The sequence below is a fragment of the Anopheles bellator genome, chromosome 1 (assembly GCF_943735745.2).
Source record: "Anopheles bellator chromosome 1, idAnoBellAS_SP24_06.2, whole genome shotgun sequence".
Taxonomy (NCBI): domain Eukaryota; kingdom Metazoa; phylum Arthropoda; class Insecta; order Diptera; family Culicidae; genus Anopheles; species Anopheles bellator.
This window is the reverse complement of record NC_071285.1, coordinates 30,456,558-30,482,801: the sequence shown is the minus strand read 5'-3', so window position 1 is coordinate 30,482,801 and position 26,244 is coordinate 30,456,558. Positions and strand designations below refer to the sequence as shown.

At 47.2% G+C, this 26,244-nt stretch overlaps 6 protein-coding genes across 6 annotated transcripts; 3 read left to right on the top strand and 3 right to left on the bottom strand.

The window, feature by feature from the left end:
* The first annotated feature begins 186 nt into the window (after positions 1-186).
* Positions 187-2,350, top strand: LOC131205375 (pentatricopeptide repeat-containing protein 2, mitochondrial-like). Its single transcript, XM_058197449.1, has 2 exons — positions 187-328; positions 413-2,350. The coding sequence occupies exons 1-2, from the start codon at positions 283-285 to the stop codon at positions 1,552-1,554; spliced, it is 1,188 nt and encodes a 395-aa protein (XP_058053432.1). The 5' UTR covers positions 187-282; the 3' UTR covers positions 1,555-2,350.
* LOC131205373 (unconventional myosin-Va) lies at positions 1,996-13,813 on the bottom strand. Its single transcript, XM_058197448.1, has 10 exons — positions 13,787-13,813; positions 8,592-9,888; positions 7,890-8,443; positions 7,698-7,721; positions 7,366-7,479; positions 6,868-7,304; positions 5,819-6,792; positions 4,027-5,137; positions 3,324-3,960; positions 1,996-3,130 (listed from the first exon to the last, which is right to left on the bottom strand). Exons 1-10 carry the CDS (start codon positions 13,811-13,813, stop codon positions 2,897-2,899), a joined length of 5,409 nt encoding a protein of 1,802 aa, XP_058053431.1. The 3' UTR covers positions 1,996-2,896.
* A 1,616-nt stretch (positions 13,814-15,429) lies between these two features.
* Positions 15,430-16,728, bottom strand: LOC131215417 (decapping nuclease DXO homolog). Its single transcript, XM_058209806.1, is given in 1 exon segment — positions 15,430-16,728. A coding segment is annotated over 1 exon segment (1,299 nt).
* An 872-nt stretch (positions 16,729-17,600) lies between these two features.
* Positions 17,601-20,554, top strand: LOC131205798 (synembryn). Its single transcript, XM_058198053.1, has 4 exons — positions 17,601-17,810; positions 17,893-18,257; positions 18,328-18,502; positions 18,579-20,554. The coding sequence occupies exons 1-4, from the start codon at positions 17,730-17,732 to the stop codon at positions 19,605-19,607; spliced, it is 1,650 nt and encodes a 549-aa protein (XP_058054036.1). The 5' UTR covers positions 17,601-17,729; the 3' UTR covers positions 19,608-20,554.
* LOC131205799 (NADH dehydrogenase [ubiquinone] 1 alpha subcomplex subunit 9, mitochondrial) lies at positions 19,947-21,969 on the bottom strand. The gene is made up of 3 exons (XM_058198054.1): positions 21,828-21,969; positions 20,622-21,688; positions 19,947-20,566 (listed from the first exon to the last, which is right to left on the bottom strand). Exons 1-3 carry the CDS (start codon positions 21,865-21,867, stop codon positions 20,471-20,473), a joined length of 1,203 nt encoding a protein of 400 aa, XP_058054037.1. The 5' UTR covers positions 21,868-21,969; the 3' UTR covers positions 19,947-20,470.
* A 1,736-nt stretch (positions 21,970-23,705) lies between these two features.
* Positions 23,706-26,226, top strand: LOC131215416 (polyribonucleotide nucleotidyltransferase 1, mitochondrial). The gene is made up of 3 exons (XM_058209805.1): positions 23,706-23,833; positions 23,903-25,895; positions 25,965-26,226. The coding sequence occupies exons 1-3, from the start codon at positions 23,706-23,708 to the stop codon at positions 26,148-26,150; spliced, it is 2,307 nt and encodes a 768-aa protein (XP_058065788.1). The 3' UTR covers positions 26,151-26,226.
* The last annotated feature ends 18 nt before the right edge of the window (positions 26,227-26,244 follow it).

The window sequence follows — 26,244 nt, the reverse complement described above, 5'->3', positions numbered from 1 at the left end:
ACTATACCCACCGACCAACGGTCGACCGTTGGTCGCTTTCAAAGTTAAACTTGTGAACGGTGGTTTTTGACGCATCACGAAAACAGCATGGTCGCCACTCACGTATGACGTTTACCCGCGAGCAACCCTTTGTTTACGTTTTCGCTACGAGCGAACCATCGTGCTGCGCCAGTGTTGGAGGTTATGATCAAATGTGTTATGTGACTGTTGCGGCCCATCTTTCAGTCGGACATTCTGTTTAGAAATATACTTGGTAATCAACAAACTATCAGTCGCTGAACGATGTATCGCAAAAGTGTGCAATCACTGTTAGCATCAACCAAGACGGGTAAGCAAAAAACGCTCAAGTCGAGGAAAACGCCGATAGAAACTAATGCCATGCAAAACAAATGTACCCCTTATCCCTCCCTAGTTAGTAGTGCATTCGGAGCGTATCGATATCTGTACTCCGCTTCCGCGCTCGGCATTGACGGATATGCGGCACACTGTGAAAAAACACGAACGCAGTATTTACACAATGTGGACCATTTTAAACGGAAGCTTCGCGATCTAGTTTCCAGTTCTGAAACCAACATGATCTTCACGGAGGATTTGAAAAACGTTATCCATCTGCTCGACAACACTCCAGATGACAAGCAGCTGCTAAAAGATACGATCTCACGGTACAATCGGCAAGGCAAAGAACTTCGCTTCGGCAACTACGTCTTCGGGCCTGTAATTATGCGCGCCTGCCATCGCCTGGGAGACCCGGAGCTTGCTCTCGAGCTATTCCGTGAAACGAACAAAGACGGTTTTTTTGATCAACTTTCTAGCTATCAGATTCTGGGCGATCTGCTGTACGAAAATGGTCGCTATCGAGAGGTGCGCGAACTGTGTGACTCAATCAAAGGCCGTCAGATACAAGGTGGCCGCTTTCCCAAGCACTGCATTACGCTAACATTTGCCGCCTGCTACAAGGAAAACACTCCGGCTTCCTACCAGTATGCGATGGATCTGTGGAAAGAGCTCAACTCGGTCGGGCACATACCAATGCGCAAGGCGACCGCTTTCGCAGCAGCACTCGCGCTGAACAATGGTCAACCAGAGATTGCGATCGAAATTCTGGGCACCGTGATGAAGGGTAACTACGTAACGATTCGGCAGTTGAAAACTGTAGCTCTTTGCGCGCTTGGGCGGTTGGATGACCTGCTACCGATTTTCCGTTCAGTGCTGGAAGTGAAAGGCCATTATCAGGAAAAGCAACAAACCTTCTGCCGTGAAGTTGTGCAAAAAGTGCAAGAGACGTTGGGAAACACTGGGGATTCCGTTGGCAGCGCGTCCGTGAAGCTCGATCTAGAACGAATGATCCAGTATCTCGAAACAAACGGCCAGATCCTTGATGAAACGCTGGACAGTGTTATGTGTTCTGAAATTGTTTCCACTGGCCAGAGAAATCCGGGAAAAAACAATTTGGCCGAAAGTTATAACACACACGGCGGACGTCAGGTGCAACGAAACTTTCGACCGACTAAAAGATTTGACCAACTTCGGCCGGGTTTAAGTGATATGAATTAACAAATATTGAAAAGCAAAATATACCAATGTTCGAAGGAGAGGAAAAGTCTCTTTCATAAAAACTAATAGAATCTGCACTATTGCCTTTTGCCCGGTGTGAGCCATTTCTATATTATTCTCGTTTGCGCCATCAACATAATGTGTACGCAGAGAAACTACTGTCGAACAACTGATTGACGAAAATCCGTCCGCGCTTCTGTAAACGGTATGTAATGTCCGCGTAACATTCGGACTGATAAACCTGAATAATCTGTTCACAATTATCGACATCCTTCAGAATGGGTTAAAATTGCCAGTAATCTTCGTGTAGAAGTTTCTCATCCTTTGTTTCTAGATGCTTGAAAGTTTTATGAATGGTCAATGAAACGGCGCCTACCCAGTCGTTAACAGCATAATCACTGTCATTTCTCAAGTTAAACATCCCATTTTTTTCTACCGGTACTTTTCAAGAAAGAAATCTGTGTAATACCGAGTATTTGCATTACAGTACCATTTTTATTCAATGCAATTTGATGACGATTTAAAGCATCCAACGAATTCGAGCTTTCTTCTATGATTACGACGTTCGTAATAATCGCATCGACAACAAATTCGCTTAGATATCGTACCAACTATACCGTAACAAGCAGGCTAGGACCGCTCGGCGGTTGTATTTGCCAGATAAGCATATCGTAACATGTTGTCCTGTGAACATTATAACCTACTGTATAGCCTTAAAGAAACCCGTTTAATACAATTCTCCAACGCTATAACGGAGAGTTACATAAAGACTGTAAACAGAGGATAGGTATTTGTTTAACTTGCCATGTTTTTTTATAATCTGGAAGTATACCTTCCGGTCTCTATGCACTGCTTCTGCTTCTGTTGTTGAAACTTGGATTTAAGCTCAAAATAACATTCCCTTTTCCAGTCTTTTATCTGCTCAAAGACTTCGAACTTTGTTCGCCTATAGACACATAAAATAACAGGACGATTGGTGATTAATCGTTATTAATTCACTTCTCTTGTGAGGCACTAACGTTTTCAAACATCTTTCATATGCTCCATACACCTCTATTTCCCTAAATTGCCAAACTTCAACAATTCACTAAATTTTACAATTTACTGTTCACTCTAATTACTGTCTGCTCACTAGTCGATTACCATATACCGTCACAATGTTCAATTTTAGTTCATTCAGATAGCAGGAAACCTACATGATATTGGTACAAAGACGAGATCTTTACGTCAAAACGAACAAGAGCCCATAACGTATGCGCTATGCATTAAAATAAACCACTCTTGGAAATAAAACAACCATAGATTGACGTCGATCTTCAGTTTACAAAATATAAGATCCTGTTTAGATCTTGGTAACTAGTGCTCCCAAGTTTAGCTCGGGAGGAACTTCAATCTCTTGCAGGTTAACCTCGCTGTATTTGAACACAACCACCAGCGGACTGACGATCTCCTCGTCCATCATGTAGGTGTCCGATTCACGCTGTTCTGAGCGCTGACTAAGCTGATGTGTAAGTCGCTCGATGAAGGCTGGTTTTATCTGGTCTTCACAGTCGTCCGCCTTGTATGACTTAATGATCTGTAGTAATAAAAAATAAGCATTAGTTTTCATAGAGTATTCGTTAAATCAATTTAAAACTACCAGTAAGAAAAAAAATATTAGAAGACGAAATTTCTCCTTCCTCTAGAATAAAATCACTGTTCGTTTTGACTTTGCCATTTTTGGAAATTAAAAGATAGGTTCACTAGCAACTTGGCAAACAAAAACATACCTTCAAAACCTGCGCCGAGGAAAGCGATGAACTTAGCTCAAGTACGGTGTGTACATCTTCTTCGGTTTTGCGAGCCTGCAGTATCGACGAGATTTGGTTAAGCGGCAGAAACGGCTTCATCACGTCCGAACTTAGTTTCTGGGATCGCACCCAATTCTCAAGGCAACCCACGTTGTAACGCAGCTTCATGCCTGTTTTCCACATGCACAAATCACCTCGCACCATCAGATTGTTCACCGATACGGCGCAGATGTAGTACATGAGCTGCTTGAAGATCTGCTCCACATAGCACCCGTCCATACCGAAACTTGTCAGATGGTTGTAAACATTCGCCAATTGCTGCACCAGGAGTTCCGGCTCGGGTCGACTCTGCTCAGGCGATACATCAAGGGACATTGTGCGACGGCTCTTGCCCCGAACAGTTTCATCGTGATGGAGGATCGCCGGCACCACGTACTGCTTGATACTTTCCTGGATTTGTCGGACCAACATGTCATGCAACGACATGATTATTTCGTGTATCACCTGGCGATACTCGGCCAAATCAAAGTTTTTCAGCTGCTGACTATTTTGCACGTCAGTGTTGTATTCCATATAGTCTGCGTAGCCCCCGAACATTTTCATGAGATTATGAAGCCTGCAAAAACAAAAAAACATGTAAAAGGCAGTTCGCATAAAAACCAAACGAGCATATTGAACCTACGTGAGAGTATTCGCCAGCCACATAACGCGCACTTCAACCGAATTTGGACCACGGCAGAGGCGCTTCATCATCTGCAGGAATCTAGTCAATAGCGACCGCACATCTTGGTCCATATTGACTAGGTCCGTGTAACGGATGCACATGAACAACACGTACGCAGGAAGACTAGGCGTTAGGGTAACAGCCACACGAGGTTTGAGATCGGTCACAAGCCGCTGCATAATCTTGCTCTCGTCTTCCTTGCTATACTTTAAAATGCCATGGAATGCTGTTTGTGATTGCTTCTTCACTACCGCCACCATCCCGCTGTGGAATTCGTCATTCATAAGTATCGAATCGTTTAAGCCGTGATCGCGCAACCGATTCGATAAGATATTGTTTTTCTGCAGCAACTCCGAGTTCTTCGCCAGCAGCTCGTTTAACTGCTCTTGCAGCTCCACGTAGCCGGCAGTGGACTTGCGCAACTCGTGACGCAGGTAGTGCTCGTTCTGTCGCACGGTTTCTAGGTTCGCTTCCTCATCGCCACCGGAAACATCTCGCTGTAGTATTTCCTGTAGCTCACTGTTCTCCGACTTCAGGCCATCAATGATTCGATTGCTTTCAACCAGCGTTTCGTTGTTTGCGTCGGTGATCGCTCGAAGCTCCGATTCCAGCTGACGATTTACTAGCTTTTGTGCCTGGAATGCTTCCATCAGTTCTCCCTCCTCGTGGATTCGAATGCCCGCTTCGCCGTTACTCGTTTGACCGAGTGAACGTAACGATTGGCTCTGCTGTGCAAGGACTGCCTTAAGTGAGATGCACTCTTCTCGGCGACGTTTCAGCTCTTCCTGCAGAGCCGCGTACTGGGCATCCATTTCGCGTGATTCTACACCGCGCTTAATGCTGTTGCGTAGCAGATTGTAATCTTGGCGCAGCTTTTCGTTCTCCACCTCAAGCTCCGAGGCACGGATCGAGTCTTCCGTACTGAAGGACGACGATTTCTTCAACCGTGCCAGCTCCTTTCGGAGCTGCTCAGCTTTCGTTTTCTCCTCTTCAAACAATTTGCGCATCCGGAGGATGATGGCTGTCTGGTCGTTCTGGGGCGAATCCGCTAGATGAGAATCCGAAGGATCTGGAGGTGCAATTGATGTAAAAAAATGTGATTAGATAGATTAAATAGAGCATTTTGCTCAAATTTTAAGTATTAAAATATCAAACAAGTTATTAGCGTTAGTACTACAATTCATTAGTTTGCAGATGATGTTACCGAGGTCAACATCTGGTTAGGGAAGTGTTAGCGTATGTTATCATTAGAACAATTAATCTACCGAAAGCAGGTGTTCTTAAAAGCATTCGTTTGATGATATTACTTAAAACAGTTTCCAGTACCAAGTTTTAAGTTGTCTTTTTCCAAATAATCGGAAAAACATATTATAAAAAGAGAGATTTGATTTTGTTAGAAAAATAAGAAAGTTAGCTTAGAAGTGCAGTTTGTATCACATACAAACCATGCCATCCACCCAGAGTAATTATCACCGTTAGTGGGAGGTATTAGTTGAAATATCCGTGAGCGTAGCATCGTACTTCGTGTACCGCGCAACGCGTAAACTCCTACCTTTGAGCACTCCCATCGATTCTGGCGGTGTTCGATGAACACGCTCGTAGTCGATATTAGGATGTCTTTTCTCGCCCTTGCGTTCACCGTGACTAGCGACAATTGTACTACTAACGCTATAACTACCACCAGTGCCACTGGCTCGAAGACTTCCACGACCCATGTTACCAGTCCCCATTTTTTCGCCCACGGCATCACCTTCGTATAGATGGGGCGAAGCGCGCCGGATATCGAGCGTGTTCCTCCCAGAGGTGTAGCCATAGTCTTCCTCGTTCGTGCTGGACGCGTTACTGATCGACCGGGAATGAGTTTTTAGCTCATGTGACGAGGAGTCCGCCATGACACGCTGTAACCGACGAATCTCTTGCCGCAGGGCCTGATTATCATTCTCCAGTACATCCTTGTCCTTCACTGTGCGCTGGTAAGCTGAGTGAATTTCGTCCGCGTCCGCCTGGAATACCAACTGTTCCCGCTTGGCCACATTTACTGTACTGATCGCCGTTATTTCCCGTTGGAGCTTTGTTAAATCCTGCTCAAGCTGCTTGCGTTCTTGTAGCCACGCTTCCTCTGACCGTTTTCTGTCTTCGAGCAACTGCATCTTTTCATCTCGTTCGCCTTCTAACTGATTTACCGCGAGCAGCAACCGTTCGTCCCTTTGAGCGAGTTGCAGCTGAAGGTGCTTAAGTTCTTTCTCCAGCCGCTTCATCGCCTCAAGCTTCTGTCGCATTTCCACCACCTCGCCGTTCTGCTTTTTCAGCGCAGTATTCTCCTTTGAAATCACGTCGTATCGCTGCTGCAACTCGATGATCTTGTTTTCCAGACCCTTGTACATCTTCTGAATGTGTTCCACGGTGCGAGCTTCAGCCTTGAGTCGCTTGAATTCCCGACGTGCCAGGAACCTACGAATTGCCGCCTGACATTTAATGATGTTTGTTAACCGCTCATGGTAACGGCGACGTGCCAGATAGCCACGGCACAAGCGCTGTATCTGGGTTGCCTTGTAGTTATCGAGCATTGCGCGGAATTTGCGTCGCACCATGAAGCCACGGGCCCGTGTCTGAAGTGCGAGAACAGCTCGCCTTCCCTCTCTATACTTTTTCCGTTGCAACCAGCCGCGCGCATATCGTTGAATGGTGACAGCAGCACGATTCTTACGTAGATTATCCGCACGCCTAAAGAAGGCAAAGAGCGTTGAAACGTGATGTCAATCAAACTGAAAAAGAAACATTTGAATAGCTGTCGCTTACTTTCTCGCCAACATTCCCCGGGAATGCCGCTGCAATCCAAGGGCCGTCTTCTTTAGCCGCATGTATCTACGCCGGCAGACAAAACGGCGAATCAGCGACTGCAGCACGATTATATGCTTTCGTCGAATATCGGTACGCATCTGCTCGAGATATGCGACTTGACCCGCCCGGAAGAAGAGTTGTGTTTTACCCAAACGATACTTGTCCGGATCCTGTAGCCAATTTCGCACAATGTTCGTGCACGTTGCATTAACATTCCAGTCCACGATTTGGCTATGTTTGCACAGCAACCGGTAGCGATCGTAAAAGTCTTCGTACGTCCAGCGGGAGGGAAATCCGGCCGCTGATATGCGGACAGTTTCTAGTACACCGCAAGCCCGCAGCTGCTGAACGATTTTGGGTGCCTCCCATTTGAAGGGCAACTTGTCGTCGTTCGGCTGAAACAAAGAACATAGAATTAGCGAGAACTGGCCCTCCATCTCCGCGAGGAGTTCATACCTTAATGCACCGGACATAGTGTGGTGTGGTGTTGTGAAGTGTGGTAATCAGTTGCGTCAAGCTTTCTCGAAACTGTGAACCAACCGTTTTTCTATGTTGCTTCTGCGTCATAGGCTGTAAGGGCAAAAGAGAAATTAAAATAGATCGTGCTCCACACTTTTGCTCCATGTTATTGAAAGAACTCCTTGTAATATAAAAAATAAGAAGATTATTAGCAAACTTTTAGTATTCAATTGTAGCTAGTTTATACTACTATTTATACATAATGTTTTTCAAATGAATGTGATAATGAAACAACTTAAGCTCACGTCCGCGCGGAACGAACACCTTACCTTTCTCATCCTATCGCCGGGGTGCTGTAACAATACAAAAAAGCACACCACACGCAAAATAGCGACATTAGAACAACGGACAACACAGGTGTAAACTGCGATGGGGACAGAGGGAGATGTGACTCACACATGAAACATATAAAATAATCGTACCCGTAACTCAAATCCGAATAAAACGTGAAATTGACGTACCTGAGCGCGCGCTGCACTGACCATAATTTTCACACCAGCAGCTTTAGAATCCATCTCCTGCTCCTGCCCGTCCTGGACAGACATAAGCCTCTGGCACAGGCGCATGGCGGACTTTTTCAACACGCTTACAAGCTCTCGCGACACAGTGTCTCGATTTTTCTCGAGAAAGCCTCGAGACTCATACTGTACCGTGTCGGAAAAGTGTTTGATCAAAAACGCGCTCGTTCCGAACCGTGGTTTATCGAAGTGCTTGTATTTGGTACACTTTTCCAGCAGCTTTCCGACCCACGATTCGTCGCTGCCTCGGGGCATTCGACATTCTTCATCCAGCAGATCCAGAATGCCCAGCTTCGACTCGATCAAATCGATGCACGGTTGATTGTCGTAGAAATCGATCATCTTCCATTCGATGCCCTCACGTAGGTACTGCTCCTGCTCGAGCTTGAACACGTGCTGATTGAACTGTTGCTGCAGTTTTTCGTTGGCGTAATTGATGCAAAATTGCTCGAACGAGTTGGTGTCGAACGTTTCGAAACCATAAATGTCGAGCACACCTGCAAGAGAAATGCCATTCAAATTAAGCAGAGTGAAGAAGCTATCAGATCTGCACATGTGAGGAACAACTTTTGGATTTCCTTTTAGCGATACTAAGGATATTAAAAAGTTGACTGTGGAATCAGGGATAGTTTTCAGTGAACTTACCTATAAAGCAACACGTTTGTTTCTTGCTTCCGGCGAGATTGCGATTGATCTTTTGCACAATGTACTGAAACAGCTCTGCGTAGATGTGCTTCGCAAGTGCATCTCGGGTAGCCTCAGCTTGCGCTTTGTTCATGGGAATCAGCACACTATCGTTGATGGACTCGATCTGTCTCGTTACTAGCCACTTGCGCAGTTCATTCCGTTCCAACTGCAGAATGTCGCTGAAAACGTTCAGATGCAAATCATTGCTAGCGATGGCACACGCCTCGCTGTCCACTTCCTGCGACTGACTCTTTTGGCGATGGCTGAAAACCACATTGCCGAGGTGAAGCACGGCCGCTACCACCTTCATGATGTCGCCCACTTCGCTCTCATCGAACCCAAGAGTTCTGAGAGCGCTGAGCGTTTCTTGGAACTGATCTCGGTCCGACAGCTTATTGATGTTAGGTGAAGCGCCCTGATTCAAAAAATGAAACTTGTCCTGATGGTCCAGCATCAGTTCGGGCCACTGATCTCGCCCGGCACACAGTTGGTAGAAGATGTGATAGTTGCGCTCTCCAGTTGCCTGGAAAACGACGCGCGACTTCTCTAACAGATACGTTTGCATGGTCCCACCTGTCAGAGCCATCGAATGATTGTTCACGAAGAGCAGCTTCGTAAATTTGCCAAATCGCGAGCTGTTGTCGTTCCGCGTAGTTTTCGCATTTCCAATAGCCTCCATGATTGGGCTACTGGCAAGAACTTTCTTCTCGATCTGGGTCTCTGACTCGCTGCCGCCAACGGCGGCGAAGTAACGCATCGCATACTTCGCGGAAACCGTCTTTCCTGCACCAGACTCTCCGCTTACTATTATGCTAATATCACACTTTTCGCGCTCCAGTTTCGCATAAGCTTCCTCCGACACGGCGAAAATGTGTGGCTCCAACTCCCCCATCGAGTGGCCCCGGTACGCCCGGATGAGGTCCGGTCCATAAAGCGGTAGCTCGGCGTACGGGTTGATGGCCACCAGTACGATACCGCAGTACGTATAGATGGCTTGACGATCGCAGAACCGGACCTCGAGGTTGTACAGGACGTCGGGTTCGTGTAAGTACGAAAGGGCGGTGAGATCATTTTGACCAATCAGAATCGCCGGGTTTCGTAAAGGAGGAAGATCGTCTACGTCCTGCACTTGTACGGTGTGCCGTACACCACGATCAGTAAGCAGGCTTAAACTTTTGTCGTTCTGCTTGTAGTCGTGCTCCACGATGGCTCCTTCCCAGACCGTGTCCGGGTGCGGGATCCACACTCGTGCATCCTGAAAATATACGTAAGCACAAAGCAGTAATTTTAGTTTTATTTTGTACTTCGTTTACACATTTGCGACTGGAAGGTATCTTATCCATTCTATTCTAAAAGAACGCTCAAATCATCTCGATGTCTCAATGTCAATATAAAGATATCAAATAGAAAAAGTAATTAATAAGGAAACAATTTTTAGTAAGAATCTGCTATATAGACATTTTTAAACTGCTTCATAAAAGTGCCTTTAATTTACATGTATTTTCTCTTCGTATGCCTGTTTATCTTTCCCTCAGCAGTTTCCTCAATCAAAAACTAAATAGATAAATAATCGATAAATTTAAATTATCAACGGATAAGTAAACTTTAATTTAATGGAAGTGAAACCGACGTCGAGGGCTTCTCTATACAACATATCCTGCATCAAAAATTTGTTAGTTTTACACCTTTCTCTCTCTGACAAGCCATTTTGCATTTACATTTTTTCCAAACCTAGGCCAATTTTCGTTTATATTAAATAACCTTTTGATGGAAAACTTGCTACAATATGACGCACCACGATGTCCAATTTTGTCCATACATTGGGCAAAATTCACGAAGTACATTGTGTCGTAATGGTGAAGAAACCGACCCTTCTGTCACATATGACTCTAGTCAACAGAATTCGTGAGTTCGATGAAGCCAAATACATAAAGAACGGTTCGATGAACAGAAGACTTTCGACAGAGCTTATGTAGCCCTTCGGTGTTGATCAATGCGGAAAGAAATTCTGTGCTCCCGAAGCCTAGAACTAGTAAGCTAGTGACACGCTACAATGACCACGCAAAATATGTGCCGGAATGGTTAGGCATTTGTCAGGTCATTTTCTTCGATAGAAAATTAGTCGAACTAACGGTCAGTCCGTGTGGGTACATATTTATCTGTTCTCGTTCTTTCTCAGCCCAATTGGGGAACCGAGAGTGGCCCCTTCCCTGGAGGGGGTTAACACATAACAAATCGTTGAACCATGCAAATACTACGGTGCGAGTCCAGTTACAGAATGGCACGGAGCTCCGTGACTACGTTCAGGATTCCGTGACCAATACTGCACCGCGGTTTGAGTGCGAACATGGTAATGAGTGTTAGTGGGTCATCGGAGAAGGTATCAGGTTTCTCCAGAGAATGTTGGTAACGTAATGGTCCGATGGTGTCATTTACATTTGCGCCAGGCAAAGTCCGCACAGTAAAGTATTATTTTCCCTTTTAACATTTACTGCACAAACAACAAACATTATTGGCAAGAATGTACCCGGAACTGTCATCCACTATCCTTTTACGTGCTGGCGTTATGGCAATTCTGTCAACGGAGTGCACTTCCGAAGGTCGAAAACTGCATCTTTGCTGGGAGTCGAAAAATCGATTTGGTCCACAGAGCTAGCTGAATTGGTTTCTCTCATAACTTCAGTGTCAAGTTCACGGTTATCCACATCGGAATTGGTTCTCTCTCAATCTCTCGCTATCTCTCTTCTGTGCGGCGAGACTTTGTGGAGTCTCCGTTCGAGTGTTTTTGTTCTATTTTAGATGAAATTTGCTGTAAGGTATCCCGGACGAATAGCTTTCATAAACTAGTTAAACGTAACACATGCATTTCATTTGCAAAACAATATTGCCAAATTAAAAATTGCGTTCCTTCCGTTACTCGCAGGCAGGTATGTGACACGTTGCTAGAATAGTGCTGAATTGCACGTTGTTTATTTGATGATAACGGACTGCGGCTTACTCATACTGTGTTGATTGATAAAATTAACACGACATTGCACTGGTGATATGTCGTTGGCGATAAGATTTTTTCCCAAAAAATAATACACTTAACTGGGAACGATGTGAAACGAACTACTGGAGCAGTTCTCAGCTTTGAGACATTCTAAGCGCAAAAGTGTATCTTTCTTATCACTGTTTAGTGTTGAGATTTTCTTCATAAAACTGTGTAATCAAAAAAGAGCGATACAATTCGTGTAGCACACGGTGGCCTTCGAATTTTCCCAACTAAGTTTATCCCCTAACAGTGACCCTGAAACTCCCGGCAAACTGCCATGCTGGTAACTGCCGCCCATTATTCTGGACCAATTAGCCGTTTCTAGGGAAAGTGCGAGGAAAAAGAAGCCATCGAAAGCATGATAAAGTGGATGAGATAAGCAGCAGATAAATCGTACACATTGTTTTGTCATACTCGCGGGTTTGTGTTGGAGCAACAATCGCCGAAGGCAACCGACTTAAGCAGCTGCCGTAGCATATAGAGCGCCATCCGACAGCGATGGACCAATTTCCGGAAGGTGTTGCAAAGGTTACAGGCTTTTTGTGTTCATCCAAACACCAACGACACGTACTATACTGGTCATCATATCTTCGCGCAACCGACTGATACTTCACAACCGCAGCGCGTGGTGTCGTCTCGGGCTACTACTTTGCTCGATTGCAGAACGATCGTTTCACGATCATTCACCACGACTGTCGTTACAGACCTCCGCCCGCAGCGGACGAAAGCCGCTTATTATTCGGCCCCTTTCTTTCTCCGAACTGGTGTCTGGCGCCTTACCTGGCAAACGCTGGCATCGAGACGATGCTGGCTACTTGGCAAATGCAGCATTCATTGCAAAAATACCGGAAGGTGGAAATGAAGCCCAACCCCACCCAAACACGAGATGATCGTGGTTTGTTTGATGCCAGAAAGGTGATCGTTCGAGGAATATTTGGTACGAAAAAACTCAGAGAGATAATTAACCCTAGCTGCAACAGAGGCGATATCATCGAAAGACAGACAACAGCACTGCTTCCCGTTCCGTCACGCAGTATAAATTGGGAAGGTGATGTTAGCCAGCCCTAAGTAATAGTAGCTGGTATCTGGTTGCCTTTCGAAAGGGTAAATAGGTCGCATACAGCGACCGCCGTTTCTCGACCGGTCGTGCAGCGACCAAAGTTTCCCACATTCTGACATGACCTGATTTTGCGTGAAGTCTCCCTCCGTTGAAATGGTTGAGATTGAATCGGTGGCACGGTTCGGTAAGGGTCAGTGGGAGTTGGAGACATCGTGCGTTTGAAGAAGTCTTCCTTTCCTATCGAGGGATGCTCGTTTCAAGCACAAAATGTGTTCGATGTGTCCTATATGAATCACACAACTGTTTTAATGACGTACGTTATCGCATGTACCCCCGGCACAGGAATGAGGTAAAAATATTCGGTTGGCATTGGGCTTCTTAAATAGGGCGGGTTATCGTTCACAAGACTTATTTCTTCGATTACTCATTGATAAAGGCAACTAACGACCCGCACACCGCCCGTCGCGTGTTCCGCTTTAATGCGTATCACTATATGATCAAAATCTGCTTGAAAACACTTTGAAAATGTGTCTGAACGTTGTTTTCATTTTGTGTTTTTCGTAAGATAATCGCAGAATATCATTTTGTAGGTTCATAGAGAAACGACGACGAACGCCGAGACTTTAAAAGATCGTTTCATCTTCCGGGCGTATACGGGAAACACCCCAAGAGGCTCAAGGGGATAGTAGAACAGAAAGCACCGCTTTCCGGACGAAATGCCAAGCTGAAATAGGTCCAACGAAAGAGGGGAGGGTGGTTAAAATCACGACATCAGAAGTGGATGGAGGAATGGCCAAGAAGGTGTCGAGCACCAGGCAGTCGGACGATGAACGGAAACCATATAAGACTATTGTTTCCTTTTGACTTTCTACTACTTCTGCCTTCGCTTCATGATTGAACTCTTCCGTTCGTATGAATACGAATAAAGAATTTATGCTTGTGAAAGCATTCAATATTCATGTAAAAATATCAGTAGTAAAGTTAATAAACGTTTCGTTTAACCGGGTGCAGCAACATCGTTCGTCCGGGAATTCGGAAGAAGATCGCTTTATCACTCACCTTAACGTAGAGTTCCACCGAAGACATGGTTTCGGGAAGTGATTGAGAAGAAGTTCGAAGCGACACGTTCCGGGCAATTATCCCGCGATTTGGCTTCCTGTGGTGGGATCGTGGTGCGGCAGCGACTGTGACGTCAGAGCCACCAACATAGCACGCTGGACTGCCGCGTTGACCGAATTACAACATTCTCGCTGGAGCGAACGACCGCTGGCTTCGGCTCCTACAGAACGCTACACACCACCACCTTTCGGCACCTTACTTTCGTTCCCACTATTGAAGGCGCTAAACCCGCCGCTGTGCGTGCCTCCCGCACACAAATACTAGCGTCACCTTGGTTTGGAACCTATTTTTTTTGTACGCGCCCTTGTTCTTTTCTTAAATTGCCACACGGCATACACAGGGGCGCCTATCTCGGGCTTCGCTCACACGGATAACCCATCCGTGTGTGGGGCGGTAACGCACACAGCACGACGTAAGGGCAATATTTTACTTTTTTGCACTATATCTACTTCACTGCCTGCTCCACCAGCGTGGCGGGAAAGGCGTAATCACCTGGCACACACTAGTGGGTCACAGCGCTCGGTTGAGATCGATAGTGAATCTGATTAAAAGTAAAACAAACGGCCACAAATCATCTTCACTTCACGCTTCGACAACTGGTGCTCTGTGCACTCTGATCCAATTTTCCCGCTTTTCCTTCTTTTCGTCGGCGCTGCGCACACCGTTTATTTGGACGCGTGCACCACGGCGGCGGTCCCAGCAGGCTCAGCAAGCGGCGAAACCTAACCTCCGAGCGCTTTCAAGAATTTGCATGCACACTCACACAGTGGTGGCCAACATGAAGGTTACCACGGGAACTGAAAGCCTTTTTTCACTTCGGTTCCTAACACCTGGATTGTGGTAAAAAATCGAAGCCCGAGCTTTCCACGCACGCACGGGCAGCGTGAAGAGGAAGCACACTAGTCACCGAAAGCGTGAACGCGCACAACCTCCCCGAACTGAGAACTTGTTCCGAATGGCGAGTTCGGTCGTCGCGATTTGGAGTCCGTTGTCTCGCCGTCGTGTCGGCTCTCTCTTTTTACTGGCGCTCCAACGCGGAGACCAAGAATAAAGCATTGAAAGGGTTACGTGAGAGGGAATGAGAATGTTAAAAAATGCAAACAATTGCAACCAGCAATATCGATCTCAGAGCAGCGCCTGCTGGATGTGGTAGTGTTATCAAAGTGTCTGATTCGGAACAGCTGTTGAGAGGAGTGAACAGGTGATCTTAAAAGCTCACCATTTCTCACTTCTTAGTAACAGAAATGGACTGATGGTCACAAGGAAGGAGGTTTTATTGAAGCACATTGCACGTTTGCAATGGTAAACTGTTTATGACAATTGAAAATACAGTTATACTTTTGCCATTTAGTTTGTGATTTGTATCGCGGCTTTCGCGGTATCCGGTTTACGAGAGCCGCTCCAAAAACCCGCCACTCGCTTTCGCTCGTGACGTTTGCTCCCAGATTGTGTTTGTTTACATTTTTGCTTGGAAGTGGAACAGGAGTTAAACTTGGATGCTAAATGATGTGCCTGATGTACTACATGAAACGACATGGAATGCAAGATGTACGGTATATTTTCATCGAATTCAGTGCAATCTATCAGCTAAACATCATGGTTGGACAAAGCAAAGAGCTTTGTTGCGACAATACAACATCGTTGACGATTCTGATTATGGTAAAAAAGGCGCAAGGTTTCTTTCTAGCCTCATGCAGGAGCATAGAAGTAAATTTTTATTTATGTTTGGATTCGAGATACTGTATGTACCAAGGAGGAAGAAAAGCATCCTTATGTCCATCATCCAGTACCTGGTACCGTACGCGTCGGTGATCGTTGGCATTGTATTCGAACTGATAAACCCGCTCACAGTTATCAACATTTTGCAGAATGATGGCCACCTCTCGCAAAAACGCGCCAGCAAAGTTCATGCAAACCGAGGGCGACCAATGATGCCTGGAATCGCGCTGCAGATCGTTTAACTTCATGTCTTTAATTTCTTGCACAATCCCCCGATCATCACGAAGTCCTACCACCAACCGCTGGATGTTCACAAGAAAACTCTGGCACCACCAGTTTTTCGCTTTGTAGCGGTAGAAGTTCTCCACCTGCCGTGCGGTTGTTTCTCGTCGTTTCACCTTAACCTCGACAAACTCGAGCCGCCGAAGATCGTCTACCTGCAACTGATCCCGATCAAGCGATTTCTCCGAGATGATTCCATCCATTTCGGCACCGTAAAGAATGCGCTGACCTGCCAAAGTAGTTTCGAATAGAGAGCAAAATTCTTCAGACAGATCCACGGGTTTGGAAGTGTCCGGCCCCGTGGTGGGACTGTTTGTCAGAATGTGCTGCTCAAACTTGAAGCCGTAGTAACAGAAACGGCGCTGCTGTTCGGTTTCGTTTCGTTCGGCCTGCAGTTTTTCCGGTGTTGCTTTTTCGCAGAGATAAACTGTGCCACGGTAGCGGATCGCCTGTATAATCCAACTAGTATTCCGATCGTACGGTGTGCAGGCAATCAACCGGAGTAGTCCGCGAAAACATACGAAGTCATATCGTAACCGAGTTGCATTCGGTTCTCGACGATGAAGTTCGTCGTCTTCGGTCATACTCCACAGATCACGCGGACCATTGTACCGGATGAATGATAGCAGCATTTCGATTCGCTCATTTCGGGCACTGTCTGGCTTGGGACGCTGAATTTCGAAACCTTCGTTCAGATCCATCTGCAGATCCGTTCTCGGCGGTGGCGGTAGGAACAGATATTTCAGCTGTGCCGCTGAACCATCATACCGCCGATGAGCGTCTACGCTGAAAAATCCAACCAGCTTCGGTTGCTTAATGGACGGAAAAGGTGTCGATTGCAGATTTTGTGGTGCTGGATCGAGTGAAGTAACGATAAACATTTTCGGAACCACTTTTGACTTTAACCAACATTGATGTTTTGAGCAGTGTTTGTTTTGGATGCAGAATCGCACTTGCATGCAACCGGCGTTGCCATGTGGCATGCGAGCGTTGTGACAGTAGACTTCTGAGGATATGATACGTACAGTTTAAAACGACCAGTAGAAAAATAATCTTTTGCAGATATTGCAATGGAAATATGCCATTAAAGGAAATGTTTTTTCACGTTTAATTTCCCTGGAAAAGTGATTCTTTGGAAGCTATAAAGATATAAAACAAAATCGAACACTGGACTGAACCCGATAGGTATTGTGACTGCAGCTGCGTAGATTCATATTTTGAATAATCAATTCAATTCCACAGTGTTGGAGTGACTGCTGGAGTGCTGATGGCAGAGTTTTGTTGCTTCTCTGAATGGTTAAGCCGATGAAACACCGGCGTTCTGGCAGCGTGTCCTAACCAGCGCAGCCGACCCACAATGGAGGGTTTTCCTAGAAGTTCGTACATTTTGTCGTTCCAGTGACGTCTCCAAACAGCATCCGGACCCTCCACTTAACTGAGGATCGAACCGACGTAGCGTAGATTGTAATGTGATGTGTGCGTAGTAAACGGACACAAAAACAGACATAGTTGTTCGTCGGGATATTAACGTTTTTGGAACTCAGGTCATAGTTGAAATGTTTCATGGAGAGAAAAACGCTGAAACAAAACTGGCTGGCAGCTGTCAAACAACAGTTTTTGTACTAAAGTTTTAGTACCAGAGCAAAACAAAAACGCTGCGTGCAAAAACCCTCGAAAATCATTGCGCTGCGGGGTTTTGGGTTTTGGTCACCGCAAAAGACAACCATTTCCAACTCACAAAGTGTGACGATTCTAATCCAATTAACACATTCCGTGGCTTGCATTTGCAGTGAGAGTGAAGCAAACAAGAGTAGTTCGTGGGTCTGGAACGCCGCAATCGCAATACTTCGATCGGGAAGGCTGCCAAAACAGAAGCCTGGAAATGGATGCTGAAAGTTTAAGATGCTTGCTGAGCGGTGACTACGGGCTGGTGGAGGATGCACTGAACAAATTCAACAAACAGGTACCCGCGATTTGCGCATATGTTTACTCCGCGATTACGGCTTGTTTACTCCCGTCAACTTGTTCCTTCTCTCGCCTGCCAGAACTCCCAGGTGTTCAACTTCACGCACTTCACCAGCACCGGCCAGTGGATGCTGATCTGGAATAAGTTGTTCGCGTACCTGGCTGACCCGAGCATGCCGCATCGAGTCGGGTGTCTGATGGCCATCAAAGTGCTGAGCCGAGACAAGACGTACCTAAACGAGTCGGTCGCGGGCGAGCAATTGGATGCGTTGCTACGGTTGGCCGGTATTGGACCGGTTGGCGAGCGGTGTGACGCCACGGAAGAAGTACAGGTGGAGGCTCTAAAGTGTCTGAGCAATATGATATTCCAGAGCATCAAATGCCAGGAGATGTGTTTCGGGAACGCCTCCACCGAGGGCATCATTCGGCGGGTGAAGATGTACAAGTGCGTTTCGCACGTCCCACTTCTATGGACCGAAACCTTTATATTTTCCACATTTTTATTGCTACCGTAGGGAGGTCGCATACGGCTACGACATCAAATATTTCGACATGAAGCTGCTGTTTCTGCTGACCGCGATCAATTGTGATATTCGGGCCAAAGTGCGCGATCAGCTGCACGGACTTGTGTACCTCGTTGAAACGCTCGATCTATTCATGGGTCAGGCGGCAACGTTTAAAGAATTCAGCGTACGTGGTTCAATGGGTTTGTTGAACTTTCCTTCCACTAATTGGGCCCCCCTTTCTCTGCCTTTCGCGCCGACAGGACAAAGATTTAGATTTGATCAACGAGGTGTTGAAGGTGCTGTTCAATCTGACCGTGCGGACAGGCGACGGTCTGGTGCCGGAAGAGGAGGAAGCGAATCAGTTTCACCGCTTGGTGACGGTTCTGCACGATCTGTTCTTCTACCGTACGCTGAACCGCGATCGCATTGTGTCCTTGCGCTCCAACATCGTGAACCTGCTGACGAGCGTCCCGGTAAGCTGTTACCTCGAGCTGGTAACGCCACTGCAAACCAAAGAGGACACGGACCTGATGCAGGACGATGCCGACGAGACCTCCGTCACCCCCCCAACCGTACCGTTCGAGGGAAAGAACGTTTACGTGCTGCAGGTGTTGGTGGAATTTCTGCGTCGCAACTTTCAACGTGCGGAGAAAAAGTCGGATCAATACGAGATGCTGTCGCCAGTGCTTACCGTTCTGATCAAGGCAATCCGTGCCGATCCGGTGCATAGGCGTTACGTCCGCTCGGTAATACTGCCACCGTTGCGTGAAGTACACGATCGGCCCGAAATAGGCAAGGAGCTTCGAAACTATCTCTGCGCGCTGTTAACCAGTCCTTGCACGCAGATTGCCGACCTATCGGCAGAACTACTGTTTGTGCTGTGCAAGGAAAACGTTGGCCGAATGATCAAGTACACCGGGTATGGCAATGCGGCCGGTTTGTTTGCAAACCGGGGGCTGCTCGGTGGCCGATCGGTGAAGGTATCCGAACAGTATTCGTCCGACAGCGAGGACAGCGACACGGAAGAGTATAAGCAGCTGCAGCACGGCATAAACCCTGTGATCGGTTGCTACGAGCCAGCGAAACCGAACCCTCTCGAGGGTATGTCCGATGAGCAGAAAGAGTACGAGGCGATTCAACTGGTGAAGTTGATGGACAAATTGCAGCGCCAGGGGCTTATTCAACCGTGCAAAATCGGGGATGATGGGCGGCCGCACGCCGTGGACCACATAATGGAACTGCAGGAGGAAATTCCCGAGCAGCAGCGCGACTACAAGCGAAAGACATAGAACGGTTTGCATTGGTTAACAAGTTTTTTTTGGAACGAGGTCGCTTCTTTGGTCGCTCAACGTGACCGATCGTTGTTGCGGTTTCACTCATAGTATTAGAAGAATTAATCCCATAGCACTCGTATTTAGTGTGGTCGTCATCTGCTCATCCTAAAAGTAATTCGAGATGTCGTCACACTTTACCGTTGCCACGTTCGGACATCAATCTATGGCCAAAAACTGTGGTTCGATACTAAATTTTAACGTTATTATGGAGGAACGGGTGAATGTCCCAATTATCGCTAGCACTACATATGGATAATATATTTTAAACGGAGGGAACAGAGCGTTATTCAAAGAGTTAACACAATCTCCTTCCATAGCAGTCTATGCGATTTGTTTCGTTCTCCGTAACACAGCGGTCGCAGAACCCGAAATCCCGTATGTGTTACATGTTTACAGATTGAGTTCACTTCGTGGTGTCTCTTTTCTTAGTTGCCCCTTAACTAATAAGCATATTAATCCCTCATTCAGCTACAACTATTCTCTCTTTGTCCTCCACTCTACTTGGATGTCGTGTGTAGTCCCTATGGGGTTTCTTTTGCAAGTTTATCATGAAACGATGATCTCCAGCCAATAAATGAGCCAATTCCAACTGCTACACAATTGTTTTCCATTCGTCCGCCGATTCTTCTGAGTTCCAAATATTTCATGTAAAGAGATCACGTGTTTTGTTTTCGTGTTTATTTTGTAAGTTACGGCAATAATTTTTTACATACGCTTGTTGTTCACATGTTTATAGCCTGTTCAGAGGCCCACTCGTTTCACGCTAACATACGTGTCGCTTCGCCTCCAGTTACAGACGATAAGAGACGTTGGCGCAATCACTGAATGTACTGTGGCGGTGTTGGCTTTTCGAACTCATCCAATTCGGCATCGTAGTACTGAGCAGCACGGTACGGTCTCAGCTCCCATGGAACCTAAAACGAACGAACGTATGAGCCGCTGCAAATGCCGGTTTCTACCACTTCCTACCTGGTCCTCCATGTACGTTAGATTAACACCCAAATCTTCCAGCGTCGGTACACCCTTCTCTACCACGTCCGTAACATACTCACGCTCAATTCGCTGCGTGTGCACGTCACCAACCGGGAACGACGGACATACGAACTCCGTGAACAGTGCCTTCATACGGAACGTCGGATCGTAACGAAGATCGTACCGGAAGTAGCCCCACTTGGCGTCCTTTCGCATAACCTGGTGGAACCAATCGAGGAGCACCGACAGTTTGTACCGCCTCGGCCCAACGGCCTGATACGTTTGTCCTTGGCTGTCCGGATCCTTGATTGCATTCACGATTCCCTGAGCCAAATCGGAACAAAACACCGGCTGCTTGATGGTACGCTCGCCCTTATACCACAGCGGCATGGCCCTGAATTGTCTGCGCCAGATGTGCGCATAGTAACGTAGAAAACGGTCTTCCTGGCCATAGATGTCGGCCGGCCGGAACACGATCGCGTCCGGAAATTCTTCCCGAACCGCCAGCTCACCGTAGTACTTGCTCTGCAGAAACTTGCTACCGTCCTTAGTGAAGAACGGTTGCGGAGTAGGCGTTCCGTTTAGACTCGAGACGTGGACGAACTTTTCAACGCCAGCTTCGCGAGCGATACGTGCCAGCCGGCGAGCTCCGTCGACGTGTACATCTTTGAAGGAAAAGTTTCTCGTCTCCCAGTCGCGCCCAACCAGATTGATGACAACGTTCGAGTACTTGACCGCCTTGCGAATCGCATCTTCGTCACGCAGATCGTAAGGATGGAACAGCACCTGACCCAGATCGCCGACCAGCTTTAGACGCAGTGCTTCATAGTGGTCAGCTCGGTACGGGATGATCACTTGCGAACCGATTTTCCCCAACTTATTGCACACGTAGCGACCCAGGAAGCCGGTGCTACCGAACACAGTGGCCACAATGCCGTTGAAGCTGGACCGGCCACCGGTTCCGCGCTTCATTGCGGCCACATTGGTCGTCTTTAGCTTACGCGGTGCATCGGTACTGTAGTTCGCCCTGATGCAGACGACTCCCAGCAGGCCGGCTTGTTGTTCTGTTCAGAAGGCGAAAGAAGAGATCCGGGGTTCAGGAGAGACATTCAAACAAATTACATAACTAAACAAAACGATAGAACTTCCAAATCCGGGAAATTGAATCAATGAATGGCCGGGGACGGTTTACCAACGACGTACTTGCCAACTGCACCCCACTCACGAGGATTAGCGATGCCATTTTCCCGAGGGAACGTACAGGAATCCGACTTTCCGAAACTGCCAATCAAAGGCTAATTCGTCTTTTGGTCTCGCTGTGCAATTCTACAGATGTTTTGAAAGAGCAAAAATACGAAAGCCAATGACGTTTTGAAACGAAGTTGTCAAATTTGATCTAGATACAATAGTTGAGTGTTTTGTCGAATTTGGTCTACATACAAAAGTTGAGTATTTTCAGTAAAAATTTGAAGATTGATCAAACCAGGAGAATCAACAAAAAAATCATTGCGAATTGAAATGTTTATTGATTGGTTCATTTTATACCTACAACTTTGAGACCCGCACAGGGAGGTTGATCATTTAGGCACGACTGAATATGCTTGTTTTTTTTTTCAATCTTAGAGGAATGGACTAGGCATATTTATGGCTTCAAGATATTTTTAAGATACTAGATATTTTTAAGATGCATGCTGGAGGCTTTTCACCGGTATGAGTGCGAATATGAATTTTAAGGTAATATGATCGCGCAACCCTGGTTGGGCAATGCGGTGATTGTTGTTGTGAATTTTACAATGATTTGTTGAAAGCTTTGTTACAGACTTTACACTTGAAGGGTTTTTCGCCCGTGTGAGTGCGAATGTGAGTCTTTAGTTGAAGAGGGATTGGGAACGTGGCCGGACAATGAGGATATTTATGATCTTTGTTGTGAATTTTCATATGGGACTTCATAGTCTTAAACATAGTATAGGCTTTGCTACAGACCTCACATTTAAAATGCCTTTCACCGGTGTGAACGCGGACATGATCTTCCAGTTTTGCTGGATTTCGCGTGCCGGTTTTTGTGTTTGATATTTACATTACAACTATCAATCGAGTCAAGTTTTGTCGACCCTGAAGATTTCGGTTTAATGAGATTGTTTTGTAAGCCGCGTTGTTCATTCGACGTCGACGGTTGCTGCTGACCAATTATTGAAATAGACTTGTTACCTGTGAGTTCTGATTTTTCTTGATCGCCAACATCTGTTTGATTTAACGAGTGCTGATTTCTAAAATCAAGCGGCTCTTTTCCCCTCTGAGAGTTGGAATGCAGCTGATCCGTTTGGAGCTGTTGCGCTTCTTCCGGTTCGCATTTCAAAATAATTTCCAACGATTGTTCCACTGTTTTAAACAAATCGTCATGTTGATTACCATCGTTGGTTCGGTTCCTCCGTTGCGAATCTTGCTGGTTCGATTGTGAGCCATTCACGGCATCTGTTGTGACAAACTCCTGTTTCACCCAAACTGATTCAGCACCGTTTGTTGAATACATATAATCATCAGGTTGATCTGCATTTGTTTCCAATTTGATGAAATGAATTGGATTCGGTTCTGCTATGAGTCGATTGACTATGTCATCGTTTCTTTCGCAGCGCCAGCGGAACGTAAACAGATCATTCAGACGCGATTTACAGGGGCTACACAAACACGATTGAAATCCTGCTGTTGGCAACATCTGTAACAATGTAAGGAATATATCACAAATGTTATTGGCTACTGCGATGTTTTGCTGCGAGGTAGTAAATTCTTCATTTTGACTGCCGGCGTTTATTGAAAAGGAATAAATCCACTTTGCGACTGTTAGCACAACGTACAACATTCCACAGGATTCGTCGACTGATCGTTGAAACTGTCATAGTTCCGCTGTTGGCAGCTGCGATGTTTTGAATCCATTTTTTGACATTTCACCTGCGGCCCACAATTGCCCGGCGTTTTGTAAGAACATTGTTTCGCGCAACCGTTTTGTAATTGTTCAGCGGTCCGTGAAGAGACCACGAGCTCAGTTCCTTTGTTTGTCCATTCAAGAAAACCAGTTCATTCGCAATGTTACAAAATTTTTCGCGCCTTCAGCTGAGCAGGCGAAAAGTGTTTACCAACTTACAGTGTTCTCGAAGGAGATGGTTTTCGCAGCACACGGCACCGCCAGAAGTGGATATTTCACTCAGTACCGGGTGAATAGCGAAAGGATCCAGTTTAGCAAGGACTAAATTAATATGATTTATCTCTCGAACGGCCCACAGGCGCGTGGTTCGGATATCGTGCGGAAAGTATGCGCGCTTTGCCGATGGTTGCTCCGTCGTAACGATCGGTGATACGGCCGTGATGGTAACGGCGGTGGCGAAGCAAAAATCTCAGAACTCATCCTTCCTACCGCTCGTGGTGGACTATAGGCAAAAGTCGGCAGCCGCTGGCCGAATACCGACCAACTTCCTGCGCCGTGAGATGGGCCCGTCGGAAAAAGAAATTCTTGCCGCACGGCTTGTCGACCGTTCGATCAGGCCACTGTTTCCGGCCGAGTTTCGGCTCGACACGCAGATCGTTTGCAACATGCTTGCTATCGATGCCAGCAACCCTCCGGACGTGCAAGCCATCAACGGAGCTTCGGCTGCCCTTGCTATCAGTGATATACCGTGGAATGGACCGGTTGGTGCCGTCCGTCTCGGACTCGTCGATAACGAAGTGATCGTGAATCCCACGCGTCGGGAAATGCAGCTCAGTGCCCTTGACCTTGTGGTAACGGCCACCCGCCAGAATCTGGTCGTCATGATCGAAGGTCGCGGCGACGTGGTGAACGAGAACGAAATTCGAATGGCGATCAAACGCGGTACGAAAGAGGCACAACTCATCGTCAACGGTATCGAGCGATTGCAGAAGACTTTCGGAAAACCAAAGCGCACCCTAGAACCGGTCCCGGCGGTGGACGATGAAATCATGCAGGCAGTGCGCACGATGGCGGAGATGCGATTGCGGGAAATATTTCGCGATTTCACGCACGATAAGTTTAGTCGCGATCAAGCGGTGGGCAGTGCGCGGACTGATACGATCGACAAGGTGTGGTCGAGTTTTCCGACCACCGATCCTGCGCTCATCGGGGAAGCGTTTAACAAATTCGTTCGCCACGTCTTCCGGGAGATGGTGCTCGAGGACAGCGTCCGGTGCGATGGTCGCGGCTTGGATGATTTACGGCCAATCAACTGCTCGGTGAACCTGCACAAACCGCTGCACGGTTCGGCGCTGTTTCAGCGCGGCCAGACACAAGTTTTCGCTACCGTGGCCCTCGATTCACCCGAAAGTGCCCTGCGACTCGATGCGCTCACATCACTGGATACGGGGCTGAAGTCGAAAAACTTTTTCCTCCACTACGAGTTCCCACCGTACGCGACGGGAGAAACGGGTAAAATTGGGCCGATCGGGAGACGGGAAATCGGCCACGGTGCGCTGGCCGAACGTGGCTTGGTACCGATCGTTCCCGGGGAACATCCGTTTACGATACGGCTCACATCGGAGGTGCTAGAGTCGAACGGGTCCAGTTCGATGGCGACCGTTTGTGCCGGTTCGCTGGCACTAATGGATGCCGGCGTTCCGGTCTCAGAATCGGCAGCCGGTGTCGCGATTGGACTGATCACCAAATACGAAAACGATGACACCAAACACCTGCAGGACTATCGCATCCTTAGCGATCTGCTCGGCATCGAAGACTATATGGGCGATATGGATATGAAGGTGGCGGGAACCCGGCGTGGCGTAACGGCGATCCAGGCCGACCTGAAAGTGCCCGGCATCCCGTTGAAGGTCGTGATGGAAGCGCTCCAAAAGTCGATGGAAGCCCGCTTCAAGATCCTGGACATTATGGACGACACGATTGCGGCCACGCGCACAATCCGTAAAGACTGTTGGCCGGTGACAGACCGGTTAGTGATTGAAGCGAACCAACGTCCGAGGTTGCTCGGGACGGGCGGCATACATCTGAGGCGCCTCTACCTCGAAACGGGCGTACAGCTGACGCAAGAAGACGAGACCAGCTTCCGTATCTTTGCCCCGTCCGATGCGGCCATGCACGAAGCGAAGGAGCACCTGGAGGAGCTGCTGAAAACGGAGAAAGTTCCCGAGCTCGAGTTTGGCGCCATCTACACTGCGAAGATAGTGGAACTGAGAGACACGGGCGTGATGGTGACACTCTACCCGTCGATGCCACCGACACTGCTGCACAACTCGCAGCTCGATCAGCGAAAGGTGTGCACTCGCGGGATTGTTTGGTGTTTTGTTGCAAGTAATTTCGCTAACGTTTGGCTCCTCTTTTAGATTGCCCATCCATCGGTACTCGGCTTACCGGTGGGATCGGAAATTCAGGTGAAGTACTTTGGTCGCGACCCGGTGTCCGGCTTTATGCGTTTGTCACGCAAAGTACTACAAGGACCAGCAACGGCCATGCACCGGAATCTTGATCGGATGAGCGGTGGCGGTGATGGCGAAACGAAAACAACGTAGCGTTCGTCGATTAGCTACTAAAGAGGACTTACTGCCATCAACTGCGGTAGGACAAGTTGTTCCCCGGTTGTAGAAAAGCCGATTACGAAAGAAG

Bases quoted from the DNA above. Each gene is read 5' to 3' on its own strand.
- LOC131205798 (XM_058198053.1), top strand. From the start codon at position 17,730: ATGGATGCTGAAAGTTTAAGATGCTTGCTGAGCGGTGACTACGGGCTG. The intron at 17,811-17,892 runs GTACCCGCGATT...CTCGCCTGCCAG, and splicing joins TGAACAAATTCAACAAACAG to AACTCCCAGGTGTTCAACTT. The intron at 18,503-18,578 runs GTACGTGGTTCA...TCGCGCCGACAG, and splicing joins CAACGTTTAAAGAATTCAGC to GACAAAGATTTAGATTTGAT.
- LOC131205799 (XM_058198054.1), bottom strand. From the start codon at position 21,867: ATGGCATCGCTAATCCTCGTGAGTGGGGTGCAGTTGGCAA. The intron at 21,689-21,827 runs GTACGTCGTTGG...CCTTCTGAACAG, and splicing joins GAGTGGGGTGCAGTTGGCAA to AACAACAAGCCGGCCTGCTG. The intron at 20,567-20,621 runs GTAGGAAGTGGT...CGTTCGTTTTAG, and splicing joins TAACGTACATGGAGGACCAG to GTTCCATGGGAGCTGAGACC.
- LOC131205373 (XM_058197448.1), bottom strand. From the start codon at position 13,813: ATGTCTTCGGTGGAACTCTACGTTAAG. The intron at 9,889-13,786 runs GTGAGTGATAAA...GTATATTTTCAG, and splicing joins CGGTGGAACTCTACGTTAAG to GATGCACGAGTGTGGATCCC. The intron at 5,138-5,818 runs GTGATGCCGTGG...TTGCACCTCCAG, and splicing joins TTCGCCCCATCTATACGAAG to ATCCTTCGGATTCTCATCTA.
- LOC131205375 (XM_058197449.1), top strand. From the start codon at position 283: ATGTATCGCAAAAGTGTGCAATCACTGTTAGCATCAACCAAGACGG. The intron at 329-412 runs GTAAGCAAAAAA...ATCCCTCCCTAG, and splicing joins GTTAGCATCAACCAAGACGG to TTAGTAGTGCATTCGGAGCG.
- LOC131215416 (XM_058209805.1), top strand. From the start codon at position 23,706: ATGTTACAAAATTTTTCGCGCCTTCAGCTGAGCAGGCGAAAAGTGTTT. The intron at 23,834-23,902 runs GTGAATAGCGAA...AACGGCCCACAG, and splicing joins GATATTTCACTCAGTACCGG to GCGCGTGGTTCGGATATCGT. The intron at 25,896-25,964 runs GTGTGCACTCGC...CTCCTCTTTTAG, and splicing joins CGCAGCTCGATCAGCGAAAG to ATTGCCCATCCATCGGTACT.